This window comes from Passer domesticus, chromosome 6 (genome assembly GCF_036417665.1).
Source record: "Passer domesticus isolate bPasDom1 chromosome 6, bPasDom1.hap1, whole genome shotgun sequence".
Lineage (NCBI taxonomy): Eukaryota > Metazoa > Chordata > Aves > Passeriformes > Passeridae > Passer > Passer domesticus.
The window spans coordinates 24,292,686-24,311,846 of NC_087479.1; the positions used below are offsets into that span (position 1 = coordinate 24,292,686).

The 19,161-nt window shown below is 38.2% G+C and overlaps 1 protein-coding gene across 9 annotated transcripts in view; it reads right to left on the reverse strand.

Moving 5' to 3' along the window:
- Window positions 1–625: 625 nt before the first annotated feature.
- MIPOL1 (mirror-image polydactyly 1) overlaps window positions 626–19,161 on the reverse strand; it is a 189,200-nt gene continuing 170,664 nt past the window's right edge. For all 9 annotated transcript variants that reach the window (XM_064423914.1, XM_064423911.1, XM_064423912.1 and 6 more), the window contains one exon: window positions 626–6,116. In XM_064423914.1, the coding sequence (XP_064279984.1) occupies window positions 6,050–6,116 (67 nt within the window). In that variant the 3' untranslated portion in view covers window positions 626–6,049. The remainder of the gene's footprint in view (window positions 6,117–19,161) is intronic.

Genomic DNA, 19,161 nt, shown 5'->3' on the forward strand with positions numbered 1-19,161 from the left:
GGTGACTTCAGTGAATAAATTCTCAACTTTTTATACTTCAGTACAAGTTGCAGGTTAAAACTTCAAAGAAAATAAAAGTGGTGTTCTTTTGGATGCTGTTTTTTTGGGGTTTGTGTTTTTATTTTTTTTGTTTAGTCTTGATTTTTTTTTTTCAATTGGACTAAACATTGCCCTTGCTCCTCCTTTCTGACAAAGGAAGGAAAAGAAAATCAATTCCAAGTCAAAGACTGCTTTTCCTTTTCCTCAAGCAGTTCTATTTCATAGCTTTTTTTATTGCCTGGCTTTGCACTCACCAGCAAAGTCAGTACTTACACATCACAGTATATAGTAAGACTAAGAGAAAAGCATTGCAGGATTTGATCCTACTATTACGGTGTTCCATTAATTTTACAATGAAGTCTTGGCTACTAACACAAAATCCTAAATTCTGAAAACACTTCTGGCTTTGTATTTCTGACATTTAGTTGAATAGAGTTACCAGGTACATATTACCTTGAAATTGATTTTTAATGATAATATTTTATAATTAACAATAAAAAAACACAATCTGTACCCAACTTCTTTTGTAGACTATTTTAATAAAGGATTATAAAATACAAAAGAGAGAGAGACAGGTAACCTGAGATGCAATTTTGGAATGCAAACTTTTAGTTCAAATGTGCAAGCTCAAACTTAACAAATGTTTAAAATATTTGAGTTTGTCAAATGGTGCCAAAATAAACCATGTCTTTTCTAAAGACTACATATTTAGCTAGGCACTGGCAATGTAAATCTTTCAACCATTTCAAGTATTTGTTTAAAAGCCTCCCAGAACACGTGGGCTCCCAACAAAACTGAAGAATGAAATGTTTAGAACACTGAAGCTCAACAGCTGACTTATAATCGACCTAATATGAGAACACTACTTTGTCTTTTTGAACTTGTGAATACATTTTATTTACCAATGCATGAGAAGAACAAACAGAGAAAGTCCAGTTCTGCAGATCTGATGTGAAATGTTGCAGTGATAAGAGTCAGCCCATGTAACACTGTAATCACAGCAAGAGAAACTGCCCAGCAGTGATTTTCATGTGCCTCACAGCTGATTCTTGCATGGGAGGAAAATCTTCAGCAGTAGAAGTTAACAAGAAGAAAACCAACAGCCTTATTCTAATTGAAAGAAATAAAGGCACAGAGAAATCCTGACATTTAGATAGTAAGTTCATTTGTGTACATGGATTAAAGATGTCACAACACCTGGTAAGACTATATATAAAGTCAATCTTGTAAAATATTCCTGACTTGGAATAAACAAATAAATAAATGTGTACATGACAACATACTGACATCACCAAATCATTTCAATATGATAGCTTATTTATAAAATATTTAATATTCCTTAACATTAATGATTAACTAATGAATTTTACTTTGCCATGAATGTATTTAAAGAGGAACCAAACAAATTCAGCTACAGGACTCCACTAACAAGACTGAGCTGGCATTAAACTTTTCCATATCAGCAGTTTTCCCAACACTAGTACAGAAAGCCATGCCACCAGTTTTCAGCTGTGGGCTGCATGAAAAATAGTACTAAAAGACTAAAGGTCCACAGTTCTTTTCTGTTAAAGTTGATTTGTCACAATATTGTTAATTAGTGAGGGCTTAAGGAAGGCTTACTAGGAATATAATTACAGTGCTGAAAAGCATTAATAATGCTCTTATCCCGAGCCAACATGATGCTATTTACATATTTTACCCTGGCATATACCAGAAATGGCTCCCAGTGCATAACGTGCTGCAGGATCATCAAGAGAAAGACACAAAATCTCACAGGGGAAGAACGTTTCTGAGTACCTCTTCTATTCAGGACAGCAGGGACCCTAATTTGACCAGTAATTACAGCTGTCACCATAAGATTCACCTATGGTGAGCCACCTTTCATCATTAACTGTTTTTCCATCAGAGGGAAATGAATTGCTACTCCTGGTATATAATCGGATGCAATCTCATCTTTCTCACATATATTAGGACAGAAGTGACAATTGCATTTGTCTGATGTATGAGAGCAGGCTTCTTTTCACTTTCAGAGCTCTGCTCAGGCACCAATCAGTTCTCAATGAATAAACCATATGATAAGCCCATTAACCCCTGTTGTCGTTATCGCCTCTTTCTACTGACCAGAGCAGATTTCCTGCCCTCATTACACTGAGAGGCTAAAGTTAGGCTGGGCTCAACAGGACCAGAAGTTCTGCTGAGGGCACTAAAGGCTGGGCCTCCACCACCAGACCTATGTGATTTATGCTGCTCACTTCAGCAGGTGAAGAAGTGAAAGTGTTTTGACATTAACCACATAGATACTTTTGCAAACACCCTGGAGGAGCCCGGGAACCTCTTCAGGGACTGCATACCTTTAACGACAGTCACTAAGGAATTTGCCAAAGACCACACACCAGGTTGTTAGCAAGGAAGAGGGAGAACTCAACTGTTTTTGAATCTTTCTACTCTCAACATAAAAAATTTCCCATGATCCTTCCCGAAGAATAAAAACATTTCCAGCTGAATTTTAAAAATCAACACATCTGAATTAATTACAAAGAGAATACATTTATCCACATTTGTCATTTATGACAAAACATGCTAACCAAAATTATCACTGAATTCCAGGCTGCCTGGTGCAAGACAAAAGACAGAGTCTTATACCTTGGGTATAATGTGTCAAAAGGAAAATTATGGAGCAAAACTGTAAGTTAATTTTACCAAATCAAGTATTACCTGCAATCAGATGTATCTGACATCAAGCCTGCTAGATGGCTTTTGCATGGCCCATTCTACTTTTCCAAACAAAGCCAATGGACACAAGAGGCTGGAGGTCAAACAGTCTGGCTGTAGGAAGCCTGCATTCACAGGATTATTCACTTGGACACAGAAATACTTGGGGAAAGGTGAGGAGCTCTTCACACTCCAAGGGGAAGGAGGAACGTAGCACATTCATGCATGGCACACAAGCCCTGATTTAGTAAACTTGCATTTTCAAAGTAGCAAACAACTTCCTCATAAAAGCTACCTAGCAATAACTAATACTTTTACACTGAAAAATAAGTACTTCAAAGTTAAATTAAAACAATGTGTAAGAATAAATGTTTCATTCTCACAGTGAAGGAAAAGCTACCTTATTGCCCTACAGGGATCTTTGTCCCAGAGGCCATGTTTAACTTAACTAAGAAATCACCTTGAAGAGGGGGTTAATTTGGAGATGGCAGTATTTCATATTACCATATTCAGCATGGAGATGCTGATGATACTTTGATATTGTGAGTATTAAAGAGGAGCTGTGAGAAGAGATGGAATAAGAGCTCATGGTCACCAAGGAATGCTAAAACAACAGGTGACATTCAGTACCCATAAATGCTGTGTTATTCAGAAAACAGTTCTGTCTTCATACAGGCTATAATGAACTCTGAGCTGAACATTACAACTGAGGAAGGGATCTAGAGTAGTCATTTTACTACAGAAATATGAATACCAATAAATAATCTGTCATAAAGCAAGTTCAATGCTGAAAATGGTTACAAATAGCACAGAGAAAAAAACAGACAACATCATTATGACAACCATTAAAGTCACATTTTGTCTATATCTTGAACACTAGGCACAAACCGTGTTGCATCTCGGTAAAAACACTGCAGAGCTGGAAAAAAAACAGATTAGTATGACAAGGCCAATTAAAAACACAGGACAGATCCATTAAATGAGACTAGGGGTTCTCTCTGGAAAAGCTGGGGAAATGATGCCAAATATGTACAATCACATGGGACATGGAAATATGAACAGGGAATGGTTCCTCACCATTTCTCTCATACAAAAACTAGGAGATAGCAAATGAATAGAGCTGGTTCACAAGAGAAAAGGAAGTATTTTTTCACTCAATGCATCATTAACTTCATAAGACCTTGTGAAAGGAACAAGTAGATGCAAACAATTTTAATGGATTAAAAAAAACAGGCCATGAAAAAATGTTGCTAAATACAAAGACACCACGTCTGGCTTAGAAAGCCTCTAACTAACAAATTGCTGGGACACCAGTTGGGAGAGTGGTCACTAGAGCTGGCCTAACTTTATGCCCTTTCCTAGGCATCTTCTATTTGTTATTGTCAAAGGCAGTCCGGGCTTTGGTCTAGCACAGCATGGTAGTCCTTACATTTTTGTCTTTATTTCTTCCTTACTACCTCCTTACAGCAGAAATGGTTCAATAGCACTGACAGCTCAGGAGATCTTGTCACCCACTTTGTGCACAAAGCTCAGTGAGGACAGTAGGACAAAGAGCTGTTGAGTCACCCAAAGAGCTGAACAGCAGCACACGGGAGATGGTGAAGGGGTTGGAATCCGGGGGGTGGCAATCCTCTGGTTTGGAAGCATTAAAATTTCTTCCCACTGAATAGGTGTGGGGGAGAGGCTCCAGACTCACTGGCTATCTTAGGATTGACCAAAGGTCAAAAAGGAGCACTTCAGAAGTTTCTGGAAGTGACTTGGGTAAATGTGGCTTGGAGGGATGCTACTTATCTCCCTGCAAGAGGTTAGGTTTGGTCAACTGAAACTAGGAGGGGCTTAGGTCTGTAGATGAAGAAGGTTTAACATTTAAGTGTTTGAAAGAAAAAACAGACATTAAAATGTCTCTCTCTACACCTAAAACTAAAATTTCATTTTCTTCAGAGAGACGGCACTATCACAACATCTGAACAAGCAAGCATTAAGAGGCAAGACCATGTAACAACATTAAACATAAAGCAAAGCAGAACAAGTGGAAGCCTCAGGAGTTACACCCACCTTGCCTGAGTTGGCTGGTCCTTAGGAGACACTAAAGCCCAGCTGGTTGCTGAGATTCTTTATTGAGTTTGGAGTTCTCAGAGATTACAGCTGCTTTCTTGAGCAGGATTATATGAGTACTGGCCTGACTGTTCATACAGGGAGATGGCTGGGTCACAAACATAACTCTAAGTTCAACTGTAATGTATCTTAGAGTTTATAATGTCTGTGTACCTCAAATTCCTCCTCAGCCCTCAGTTTCTCCCCTCCCTGTCAGATTCTATGCTTCAGCCTTTAAGTCCTAGGGTACTTCATGAGTACAAAAAGCTGAGGATTGACAGTTTAGCCTCAAACCCAGCCTGGATGGTACTCCTGCACTGCACGGCAATCAGAGGCTTGTAGGAATGGGATGAGAAGAGGCAAACACTGAAGAGGTGAATTTTTAATTTAGAAGGTGCTTTCTGAAATCTGAGAGCTTTTCCCTCATTTAAAAGGACAGAGGAGTGACTAAAAACAATACAGGAAACTTTCTCCACTGTCTGAGATATTGTACAGTGTCATAAGGCTTTCATGTTGTAATTTTTTAAGCTGTACTCCTAGTGAAACCTAAATGTAAATTTCTTTTTAATGTACACTGAAAATGCCATGTACTAGCAGAAGTTACTCAACTGTTGTATAAAGGTATACATTTATCCTGCCCTTTGATGTAGCCACAGTTACTACCTGCAATTCAATGGGCTATGAGTAAGGAGGAAAAAATATCCAATATACCAGCCAGAGATATTTCTTGAACGTGAACCTACTTTATCAACTAATATATTTAACATACAAATACTGGACTATTTGCAGCCTCACAAATAAAATAAGGGACCTTAAATGTTGAAACTGCTTTGCAGCATTTTGAACCTGAAGCCCGCAGTATTTAAAAAAATGACCATGCTGTGCCTTACAGCAGACTATAGTCTAACATGGAGAGGACAGACTGTTAAAATAAGCATCTACATAATTTTTCACAATACGCCGTGCCACAATGCATTTGGTTAAAAACAAACACATGTTTGCAGTGAAACATTTTAACAAATCACAGAACTCAGCAGCAAAGTAGTTAAACATTTATGATTTGATTTTATCTCAGCTTGGAATGTCGCTGGAGTGTCCCACTTCTAACAACTGTTTGCTAAGTTAAGGCTTCAGTGTTTACACAGTGCTGAATGAAGCAGCCTGGTCACCAGATGTGAAAGCTTCCTTAGACTACAGCTTTCAATCAGATCACGGTCCTAATGGTCCCTGCTCCAACCTTCTTCCTCAGGACGTCCACCAGCCTTTCCAACCTGAGAGGGGGCAGGGGAGAGGGAGAGGAGAGAAAAAAAAAGGAAGCTAATGTTAGGAATGTTCTGGCTGAAAGAGACAGTGTTTGCACTGAACCAAGCTGTCCTGGTGGTGGTCACGCTCAGAAACAAAGCACTACTGTAAAAGACAGACATTAAGGGAAAATGCAGACAACTTGCGAAAAACTTTTTAACCTACAACCCAACCCATCTGCAGTCAGTGATATATATCAAGTCACTTTTCCTTTGTAGTGCATGGAGTATCTGAGGTCCCTGTATGGCATTAACACAAAACCCTCTGCAGCAATCCTGTGGTACAATATACTCTTTGGTGTAAGCAAGACAATTAATTTTTACACTTTTAAAAATATGAACTGTCCATGACTCTTGTTAAATGTAGCACTTAATGATTGTTTCCCCTTAAATAACATCTTGCCCATTATCAAACTGATACTTTTACTGTCCAATTTATAAATTTATGTCTAAAAGCTGATGTGTTTTATGCAAAAACTTTTTCAAAATACTCAACAAGCCAAGATTCTGAGGATGTAGATGATGATATTTTGAACGTGGCCTGTGTGATTTTTGTGTCAATACAACTACAGCAAAATTAACAGTCTAAGTAAGTAGGACAGAGTTGCCCAATCCTCTTAGCTTTAAGGCACAAGCACTATAAACATGTTCAATCTCACTGGCTTAATTTGATCTTTCTTTTGTTAAAGTATGTAGACAAATCCAAAGGACTAAATTTGTTCATAATTTTGTATCTACACACATTTATCTTCAGCATTCCAGAAATCATGTATTTAAGCTATTTCTTCAATTTATCTGTATTTTATGGTGTCCTTCAATGAAAACTCTCCCACAAATAAACTATCTGTATAAAAGCAGACACTGTGTGTAGCAGAACACTTTCAGAGCCATGTCCAGAATATTATACACACAGCTTCCACAACGGATAAACAGGGCTGTAGGTTCAAATAGCTGTATTCATTGTTACAAAGTTGACTATTTTTTTCTTATCTTGAAAGTCAATTAAAAAAAATAATTATACAACATGAGAAATGCAGATAGGAAATAAAAATAACACAGCTTTATCAAAATTGCAAAACGCATTTTATCTCATGAATGCATTAGTAACTTCAGTGCACGTAAACTAGTCAACATGGACTGATTGCCACAAGTCATGACTAATGTGCTTGGTACGTATTGAAACACTCTTGTTTTCCAGGAACCACCAAGCACGATGAAGCTACACCTTTCATTGTACTCACTAGGTGACTTAATTCCTGAAATGAGATTAAGAATTCACCACCCAAATGTAATCATCAGACAGCAGAAAAAGTATGTGGAAAGTTCAGCTTGTTCTAGCTGTTCCACAGGGACTCTGAGGGAATGAATGCACAGGTAAAGAACTGCTGCTTAGGTAGCAACTGCTAAAAAACTGCTCCTCTCCCTTCAGTTTTCCAATAGTCACTTTTCCTTCTTAACCAACTAGTGCGTTTCCCCCTGGTTTTGTAAAATAACATCTACTTCACTTTGTCTTTATAGAGGAAGCACCCAAACAGCCATAACTCAATGCTGTCAGTCCATGTAAGTATAAAGTCAGGGATTTCACAAGGTATTTGCTCCTGGAAGTTTTCTCACTTTCTCACTTTTCTCACATTGATGGATACATCAATGTTTTTTGAGTTCTAAGGATTTTGACTCAGTTACTGATCAGGCAGTTTTGTCAGCCTCTCTCATTGAGAAGTTTCCCTGTTAGAACTGCTGTGAGTCCATGTGCAATTTCAGGAAGCAATGGCAATTAGTCCCCTTTCACTAGCATGTGTATTTCAGAAGCACAGCAGCTTTCTCAGCCATTTTAACTCTTGCTGGAGGCCTCTTTCACACTAGCACCCTCTCTAATGTACTTCAGAGACATAAAAGCACTGGAGAAACATTTCAAACTGTTTGGACAAACAGAAGGTTTGGGCTGAAAATTGTTTTTCTGGGAGACAGCATAAAACCTGTAAAATCTGAGATCATGGCTTATTTAAATCACTGTTCAGTTAAAAAGAAATATTGTGTGGCTTATACAAGGCGGGGGGTGGCGGGGGGGAATGACTTCAGTAATTGAGGCTCCTTTTGGGGAAACACAAGTTGGATGTCACAGCTTACACACTGTCCTGCAACTGGGTTTAGATGTGCACCACTCTGTGACCAAGCAATGGCACTGCACACCACAGCAGAACAAGTCAGTGAAAAGCTGCCCATGTTTGAAGAGAAATACCACTGGGATGAAAGTAGCTGTCTTCTGTTTAACCTTGAAACTGTCAGGCTTCATTGAAAATAATGAGGCTTAACAATCATAGTTTCTGCTTTTCAAACGAATGATGACTGAAATCATCCAAATGAGGTATTCCTCACCAAATACACACCATGCAGAGCTTGTTTGCCTTTTGTTTCAGTCATATGTGGATTTTCAAATTTATTCTTTATCAGAAGGAAAAAAAAAACCCGTAGTAGTGGATTAAGATATTGTACCTTTGAAAGAGATTTAAGCAACAATGTAAAAGGAAAATGGTAGCAGCTATCTATAAAATAAAATAACAGAGGGCAAAATTTACACCTACACAGACACAAGACCCAATATACCACTGAAATCCCACTTAAGCCTACAAAATAATGCTATGTGCTGCATCAGTGGTTAATAACGCTTGATACAGGCCTCAGGGGGCTTTTTGGAATGATAATCCTGGACTCTTTGTTCATCAAGGGCCCAACTCTGTCATCCCAACTCACACTAAGCAACATTTTCTTTGTGAGTAATAAAAGGCAGCTAAAAAGGCTGTTCGTGCCAGTGAGGTGCTACCTGTGAGGGGTGAGGGTGGCAGAGCCAGCCCTTGTTGATAAGGCTTTGTGCCCAGCCCAGTGGGATCCAGCAGGCAGCTCCCTCTGGAGACTGAGCATTTGAATGTGGAAAACTGCAGTAATAGTTTTATACCTCAAGACCAAAGGTAACTTAAACAGAAGAATGAAAGATACTGGGAACTAGTCTCAATGTTTGCAGGGTTTTATTCAAAATATGGAAGACATGAAGGAAGTAATTCCCATTACTTTGTGTAATTTCACCAAATTTCACTTAACTGAAAGCAGCACTGACTACATTTGATTGTATTCTAATACAAATTCTAACCAATTCTAACATTCTAACAAATGACATTTGTCTTTTTGCTTGTGAAGAGTCCTCATAGTGTAAGTTAAATGTGCAACATGACACCTTCTCCTGAGATGTAAGCAAGGACGCTCACTGAATTTGCATCTCATGAAGCAACTAAATAAGTAATTTAAGAAGAAAGTATTTGAGTTCATATTTTAGATCAGATGGAAGGATGATATGGTGGGTGGGCCATTCTGTGGTAGTGCTGAAGGTCCAAATGTGCAAGAACAGACACACCTTTTGGAATGCTTTACAAAGCCTCTTAAAGGTTCACTCCCCATTCTCACAGATTTCAATTTCTTAGAAATTTTTGAAAATCGCAGTAGATGACCTCCATTATTCCTTGGTTCTTCAAATACTTCAAGAATATCTGTCCCTTAACAAATAAATTCTCTCAACAAATGCCACATCAGCATTCTTTATACAATTATTGTATGCATGCATGCAAAGTGAGTACAAAAGGACATATAAAATACAGGAAAAAACTATGGATTCAAATGGATAGGTACAACTTTGGTTTTATTTCTATTGATTTACATATATCCAAAAGTAAAAAGTAAAAATTGGCTTTTCAAGATAGATGGAATTTGCATTGATGAAAAGCATAGAAATATTCTTTATATACACTACATAATGCTCCCATGAATGGAAAAATAAATAAAACACACGATTTAAGAAGGGGACACCCAGTCCATCATTATTTTTAAGTTAGCAAAAGACACAATGTTAGGAGTCTTGAATTGCAGTGGCTTAATGCTTTTTCCATTCAAATTTGGAATTAAGCAGTTGAATCTGTGTTCTATACAGAAATAAAAAGAATTCCATAAGGGGCTTGCTGCTATGATATTACAGGTTTAATTATGTCCTCTTGAACATGTTGCTAAGCTTTAAGAAGATCCTCATCTTTAGAGGAAAGAACAGGAGCACCTGAACAGGATCATTACTAGGTGAGTCTTCCCCAAGACAAATTCTCAACCATTCTCAAATTTTCTTCCAGGTATTTCAAACTGTGTTTCCTTGTCACCTGTGCACACAGCCATCAATGCCTGCATGGAGAGTATGTTGTTATGTGGAGTGTTCTTACACAGATCCTGAATTGCTTGACAATCTGCTCTGACTTTTAGCAAAGATTTACTCCTTTGAGTAAAAACAAATTTGTTTTAGACTTGGCCTCCATAAAGCAGACTTAAAATCCTACCTGACAGAGAAGTTTGCTCTGGGAGCCCAGAAGCTGAACAGACTGGTGCAAATATGTTACCTACTACTCTCTACTGCTCACTCTTATGCACATTTTTGGCTTGCTTCCCTATTTCACATATTCTGCTGAAGAAGTCTAACTCTAATCTGTAGCTTGGGATCAGTAAAAACTCTGCAACTGCATAAATCCACATGGGTTGGTACATGCTTTCACACTGCTCCACCTCTGGCCAAAGGAACTCACCCCAAAGACAACAGTGGTCTTTACTCCCAAGTTCTGAATATGACAGTTATACAGCCATGGAGTGACCTTCCTGGGAATCATGGGCCAGAAACAGATAAAATGGACACCCAACTGACAGAAAAGGGCACCCTTCAAGTAGCCCATGTCCTAATCTGCAAAGCAATATACAGACTAGCCAAAAACAATGGTTTCTACCTGCAAATGGAGGACTTAAGTGATAAAAACAAAATCTTCCTGGATTTTGAAATGCTATATAAAGGCTTATAAACCTTAGCTATTACCCTTGGTTATCTTTCCAGTAGATAAGATTAGGCTCAGGCTATGAAGATGGCCTTACTTGCATGATTTCTGGCTTCTTGTGGAATGTGTTTTGCTGACACTAATTCCCTTTAGAAACCAAGCTTTTGAAAATATAATAGATAAATAAAATGCATTGGATGAAAGCACTGCAAGCAGTTTAGCAGTAGAGTTCAGTGAGTGGTTGTCTGGTGAGTGGTCGTACAAACAAATTCACTTAATTTAATTTAGAATAAAATAACTCCCTTCCTTCCCCTCTCCCTTCCTTCAGTTTTCCTCTCAGATAAACTTAATAAAATTCTAAATGGCATACTTGTTTTCAGGCATTTTCTGTCAATTCAAGGAAACAAATGACACAGAGAAGAGAGGCTGCTGTGATACTGGTCTTGCCCAGAAATCAGTCACTTGGATAGGATCATTTACTCAGGAGGCTGGAGCAAACTGGTTCAGCTTTATTATCTGCACAAGGGAACTGGACCCCAGCTGCTTCCCTCTCAAGGGAATAGCACTGTGCTAATACTGGGTGTTAGGGTGGCTTTTTCTCAGTTTCAAAATCTGAGGCTGCTTTGATTGAATAAAATACTTAAATACTGTTTTGAAGCCTGGTGTCAAGGATATGACCTTGCAGTGCGTGACCTATCTACCATGCTACACAGCCATCATCCTCTTACTCCTGGCAGATTCAGTGAATTTTTAATTATCCTTATTCCTCAATTCAGGTATTATTTTTGCCACCTCAAAACATGCCTTTTTAACAAAATTTTTTTATCTGCTCAGTAAAAATCACTGCTCATTGAATTTAATGGTCTGTAACAATTCTTTCATAAACCATCATAGTGATAAAGACTGCATGTGGCTCCAGTGCACAGGCTGCCTCCCTCTCCTCAAGCAAGTTCCCTCTGCATTTTTTGGATCAGAGTCTGGGTGTCTTTCTAAACGGCACGCTGGAGTTCAGCCGTGGTTTTGAACCTGATGCTGAGTACAATTCAGTGCCCTATGTCAGACAAGTGGCTGGACTGACTGGTATTAATGGTCCTTCCTGGTCTTAAAACACATATCTCAGAGACTGATTTAGCAGCATCAGGGAGCTCTGAACCATGGTAGACCACAGCGTTGAATCTAATCACTACAGGCACCGCTGCCAATTCCTGCCTGCCCAACACTGTTTGTAATGTCACTCCAAAAAGTATGTTCCATTAAATGTACAGGCCTTAAATTTGGCAGGACAAACCATTCTGCTCCTGAAAAGCACTGTCACCAAACAAGCATTCCTATTAAATCCCTTCCAGTGTCTTCTCAACCCAAAAGAGTAATTCTGTATACGATTAAACTTAGAAGCAAATACAGCCAGTTGGGCTCTTGACAGCAGACATATTTTAAAATAAGCCTGGCTTACACAGGCCTTGGCTAAAGTATTAAACCTTTATCTGTGGTCCACAATAACTGATCTTGTCAAACTGTTTGCCCTCTACCTTCTGTTTGGAAGATTATGAGCTAGCTCACCATTACTATTCACCTTGTGCCATCACTAGCAGCAGGAAAAGTGAGCAGTAAACACAGTTGGTCTGTTTTGACAGCATTTCACCCTACTTTGCATTGATGCAGATTGCTACACATTACAGAACAATACAAAATCAGGACTTTGCTTTTGTGCTGGATTTAATACCACCTTGTGAAAGGTATAACTCCTTTACTTTCAAATGTTTGCTCAGGACAGCATACACTAATTGCCAAAAATAAATGAGCTTCTGAGAAAGAAAAATAAACCCTGAAACAACTATGCTGTATTTCAGCACATTGAAATCTACAAGATATCATAAAGATGGCTCTTATTATTGGATGGGCCATTCACATCTGAGCATGCGGCTGATATTAGAGATATAAAATGAACAATAGCTGAAATAGAGGATATATTAGCACATTTAAAGTCAAATTATACACATCAGATTATTCAAACAAATCTCCAAATTTCCCTTATCACTCCAGCTTGAATCCAATAGTTTATTATGGCAATTTAATGCAAAGTTTAGTACTTATATTTGTGTCAGAAAAACAATCTCTATACCTTTTTCTATAAGCTTGAATTACTTTTAGCACTGACAAGTACTATTTCCACACATTTGTGTCACAGCTGTTCTCTTTTCTTAGGAGAAATCTTGTCATGGGAACCTACTCCTTACAGTGTACTCCTTACATTTCCATGATGTTTGTGCTGATATGAATAGGCAAGGATTTTCTTGTCAAAATTCTCCTGGATTTTCTTGTCAAAATACCTCCTGGCAGTCTGTGTCACCTGCTTACAGAAACTAGCAGTTTTACCTTATGGTAATATGTCTTCCCCACAGAAAGTATTCTGCCACAGTATTTATTCATTCAAAGAATTAATAATGAAGAATGAATAATTAATGAACTATTAATTCCAGAAAACTCCTGATGTCACTGGTCCAGCCCCTTGGTAATGATGTTTGGTATCATTAGAGTGCCATGAATCACAGGCAATCTTATTGTGTCTCTGAACTGTTCCTCACATTCTTGAGGGCAATACAGTCTCAGATGTGGGTTCCTCATATGCACAAACATAATAATAAAAAAGCATTTCACTGCATTAGAGCCTAAAATTGTTGAATACAGACCCTTTTTCTCTCAGCTTCTCAATTTGGGCTCTGAATTGTGTGTGACAACAGCTTGCCAGTTTTTTTATACTATATTCAACAGAAAGGTACTTCAGGGGATGGAAAAAGGACCTCCTTTATAGAGGATTTTGGTTTGTTCTAAATCCATCTTCAGAAAAATTTAAAACCAATGTCAAAAATTGATTATCTAAAACAGTTTCAAATTTGCTCAAACTGAACAGGTAGGATTTATTTAGAGATCTGCAGAGAATAGGGTTATTAAGACACTCCAGAAGTTGAAAGTATCAGTCTGAAACCACCACATTACACCTTTCTGCATGTTAGACTTCTTGTAAAGTCAAATCTGAACCTTTCAGCTGCCTATTCCAAGCAAGTCTCACCTCCTCCAGACACCTTCTGGTCAAGTCCTGTTTACAATGAGTTTGTACAATTGCAAATACTGATGTGCTATGGTGCTGTTTTTGTCTGGTGTAGAAATAATTTTCTTCTGGCTGATATGGGGCTGTGTTCTGGATTTGTGCTGCACACAGGCTGATAATAGAGAGATGGTTTTGTTCCTGTTGAGCAGGGGTTACACAGAGCCAAGGCCTTTTCTGCTTTTTGTACTGCCACACTGGCAAAGAGGCTTGAAGTACATGGAAGGTTGGGAGGAGACACAGCTGGGATGGGTGATCCAAAGTGACCAAAGGGATATTCTAGACCACATGGTACTGTGCTCAGTATTAAAGGGAGTATGGAGGAGGCGGAAGGGGGGATATTCAGAGTGATGGAGTTTGTCTTCCCAAGTCACCATTATGTGTGATGGGGCCCTGCTCTCCTGGAGATAGCTGAACACCTGCCTGCCACAGGAAGAAGTGAATTAATTCCCTGGGTATTTTTGTTTGCATGTGCAAAAATGCTTTTGCTTTTCCTACAAACCTGTCTTTATCTCAATCCATGAGTTTTCCAGCTTTTACCCTTCCAGTTCCACTGGTGAGGGAGGGAGTGAGCAGCAGTCTTGGGCTTGCCTGCTGGCTGGGGTTAAACCACGGCAACTACTTAGGCTGTTTCCCAAGTACATCCCATCAAAGAACAGCTCTGGCAAACTCCTCTTCATATCATTAACAAGAAAGACAACAGGAACTTTTTTCTTGATTCCACAAGTATTTAAAAAAACCCAGTGTAGACTTGATGGCTCTAAGCAGCTCTCAATCCTGTTCCACCTCCCTGAAGTGGTTCCACCTCTTGACCAAAATTAATCTGGAGCTCATGGAGAGAAAATCTCTTCCTACAAACCATCAGCAAATCCCTCCACAGTAAAAATAGGTTTTACATAGGTTTGTTGTATTTTATCACCGATGTGATATTGCCCAAGCTGGAATGATGTCCACCACAGCACTTAGAGATCGAGCAGCAACAGAAACAGGTATGGATATAAGGAAAGTATTTTACTAAGCTCTGACTAGTGGTAAGTCCTCCATAATGGGCTCAGACTGGCAGGTCAACTCTCTACCCCTCTGGTGGTTTCAGGACAACTCACACTTGGTCATACTTCTGTAAAGCATTTCCAGAAAGAAGGGCAGTCTTCCCTCAAAAACTAACAAAAAATCCACGGGCAAAACATCCTGTCTTCCTCCTAATGTTTCCCTTGGTGGAAATTCTGCCTGGTGATGACATGAGTGGGACTGATTGTAGGAGAATAGCCTTTTAATTTCTGTTGACAAAACCATAAAAATTTGGCTTTCTGTAAAGAGTTAAAAATTCTTCAAAAGCACAGAGTAAAATCTACATAATGTCTTTTGTGCTGAGTGCATCACTTAGATATCCCTTTTATCTGATGCGCATATGTTATATCCCTTAAATAATTTATGATTTTTTATCAAGGATTGAAATAGAAATTATAGAAATACATATATTATGAGGCACAAAGTAAATTGCTAAATAATATAATTTTATTGTACACATTTCAATACCTGCACAATACACAATACCTGCAGTGTCTTTCATTCAAAGGCTGAATTCCGATACTTTCTGTGGGCAAGAATTCCATAAACTGAAGTTAAATGATAAAATTTGGTCCTAAAGATTTATGCCTTGCAACAGCTCAGTGTTTGAATCTGTATCCTTATACCCACATCACAGCATAAATGTAGAACAGGAAAGTCAAGCAACTTGCCAACAAATAAACAGTGGCGATTATCGGGTTAAAGCTGCTGTTAGCTCTCACAAACACAGTTGATGCTGCCCTTCTACAAAACCTTGCTAAAACAAACACGTCTTATAGAAAAATCTGACTATTAATTAATGGCTCAGTAGTAGTCCAGAAACACAAATGGTAATTTTTTTCTCAGATAACTAGCCCCTGGTTTAGTAAAGGTATACTTAAGTTTAAGCAGTGGGAAAATTTAAATGATTTCAGGTTTGCTTAAAATAAAATACTTTGTTGGCTTAGTCAGTTATTTCTTTTTGTTGTTGTAAAGAACTGTCCTAGCAATTCTCTAAAAGGTTATACGTAATTCAGAAGCTTCAGAAAGTCTGGGCTTTCTTTTTGAGCTTCTGCATATACATTTACAGTATTCAATCTTTTGCATATGTTAAGAAACAGTATGAGTATTAACAGAAAGAACCGCAAATTTATTTTTATTCCTTCAGCCAAGCCACAAATAAATGACTCTTGCAAACAAACCAAATACTATTTAGTAACGGCAATGTAAATGCCATGGACTTATTTTATTTGGATATAAAATATTAAAGTAAATGAGTATTTGCTGTGACACTTTTTATCATCTTAAAAAAAAAGCAAGTCTGAGAAAAAGTTTTCTTGCTATTCTTCAAGGAGCACTCAATCTGCTGTTCAAAGTTATTTAATAATTTGTCATAGAATAGTTAACTATAAGCTTACAAATACTGTGTCAGCATGCTTCTTCCTATTGGGCAAACAACTTCAAAATCTAATTTGTTTGTGTTATTGGTCTTACTAAATATTAGTCTTTGCAAGTCTGGTTTACACCACTGTAGTTAACTATGCCAACATTCTGATTTTGTTCTGAAGTATTCCACAACAAGCTGATATTATACAATACAAGCCCAAGAGCTAGCTGATCCAGTTTACTGAGTGTATACTTAGTGTATTTTGCTACTGATAAATCAATAAAACCATGTTGTAATCTACAAACTTCCATCTCTCTGAAGCAGCTATAAGTAAACTGTAAATGAACACACAGGTCAAAAACTGGGATGCTGTGATTATGTTGACTCTGAAAACATTTGACTTTCATAGAATACATTTTAGTGTTTGAGAGAATGAAGTTTCAGCACTGCTTTTATTTTCGTGAAAGGCTGAGATGATAAATATTCAAATGACAATAAATATTTGTGTTTATATTGTAACTACCCATACTTTAACAAAACAATATCTGCACTGCAATCCACAATGTACAGAGGTTAAGTAAAAGTAAACCATAGCTATAAAAAGAAAATAAATACTTGACTTTGACTGTATGTGCAGTTTTGCATTCTTCATCCATGTGAAACTCCCTGCAGCCAATGGATATCTTGGCTGTGCAAGGAATGCACAAAAGGCACACCTGTCATTCCCTTTGATTGGGATTTTTTTGTCTTCATTTGTTAAGTGCACCACTGAGCATAATACTGGCACTGATCATAAACTGTCAGATGCTACAGGCCTCACTACGATTTATGACACCCCAAATATCCAGGAGAAGGATATCCCATAATCTGCTCTGGCAATATCACACATTATAATTGTATGAGGCTTTCAGTAGTGATACCACAACCTGCTCCAGTAAGGGTAGTCCCTAACTTTTAGTGTCTTGCTCCAGGTTCTTCAGAAGTCCTCAATCTACCTTCTCTAAAAATAAGGCCACAAGTTTCTTTGAAGGTGATAAAGACAATAGCAGTGCTACTAGTTCTCCTTTTCAAGGCAAGCAGAAAAAATACTTCCAGTTAGAGCATTCAGCCAAGCTAAGGAAAACCTGGTTTTATCCCACATCTGTCACTTCTCAGGGGAGCAGTACACACCAGAGTTGAAGACACTTCCACGCTTTTCTTTCTGAAGTTGTGAATTTCTACAGAAGAAATATATGAAATGCTATTGGACCTGAAGGTGGGATTCTGTGGGAGGCGATCAAGGGTGCCCACCTGGAAAACGGGAGATGGAAGTTCTAATATTGGTTTTGTATTTATGCTCAAGAGGCATTGGATAAAACTGAGAAAAAGCCCTAAAGGTAAGTGTCAGAAAAGGTCTTGTTTCTCAGAGGTGAGTAGACTATTTGCTCCTCTCTGATCCAAGCAGCCTGCACTGTTTTCTGCTACGAGGCACTGCTTCGAAGCAAGGAACAGGGAGCATTCAGACCAGACCTGTGTGGCTAAAATGCTTCTCTGAGGTGCAGGATACCTGAATGAATCTCCACAGAATCTCCACAGATGGAGGAGAAAACTCAGATCCATTCTCTCACACTCTGGAGGAGAATCCCTGTTCCCAAACAACTACTTAGAAAACTAAAGGGAGGATGGGGGCAGATGCCAAGGACACTTTTGAAAGAAATGTCTGAGGTCACACTGCTCTGCATGGATCTCTGAAACCAGCGTGCCTCACTCTGTCTCAGCATGTGCTTCTCCACTTGTCTCCAGGAAAATCAGGCAGAAAAGACAAAAAGTCAATTGTTTTATAATTTTTTTTTTTTCAGTTAGGAGTTTTCTGTTTAGGCTTATCCAAGTCCTTCTATCCCAAGTGCTTATCCAAAATGCTTCTTTGGGCAGAGAAGTTAACAGTATTAGTGGTACTGAGTTATTAGGCACTCCCTCCATCACAGCCTGCAAATTTTTAGCTGGACTGAAACATGAAGTGCCCAATTAAAAAAAGGTGTAATTCTATAAAAATAATATAATCCAATAAGGAAAATACATTTCATTCCAGCTTTCCAAAAGTTACATATTTCCTTTTGTACAGTATGAATAATATGTTAGCCTTACCAAGGGAAAAACAATCTGCCTAGTGATACAGAAATGTGTAACGACAGCAGTCCAGAGAATACGCCAACGATGACTGAATTTGTTCAACTCACCTTAGATTTGAATATTAGTTCAATATTTTATTTTCTTCAGACCAAGAAAATTGATTTCTGTCTATATGTTAAATTTCTCTGAGGCTGCAAGTAACCTTATTGGCTTACTCTTTTTTTTTTTATTTTATTACAACAAATAGGTATCTCTACAAGACTGTTTAATTTATCATTTTACCATGCATATTAGTGCAGTCTGAGGGGAACTTTTCTGAGAGGAATCACTGGTGTTAGTGCAGAATTCCAAGTATTTAAAAAAATCCTGACCCTGCTATGTACTGCTTTCAGTTAGATCAAGCATGACTTTTTTCAAACATTTCAATTAGTCTTATTTCCTCGCTGACTACTCCAGCCTATTGCCCCTAAATCTGGTACATTCACACAGCCTCTAATTGCTACTCTATGGTAATAA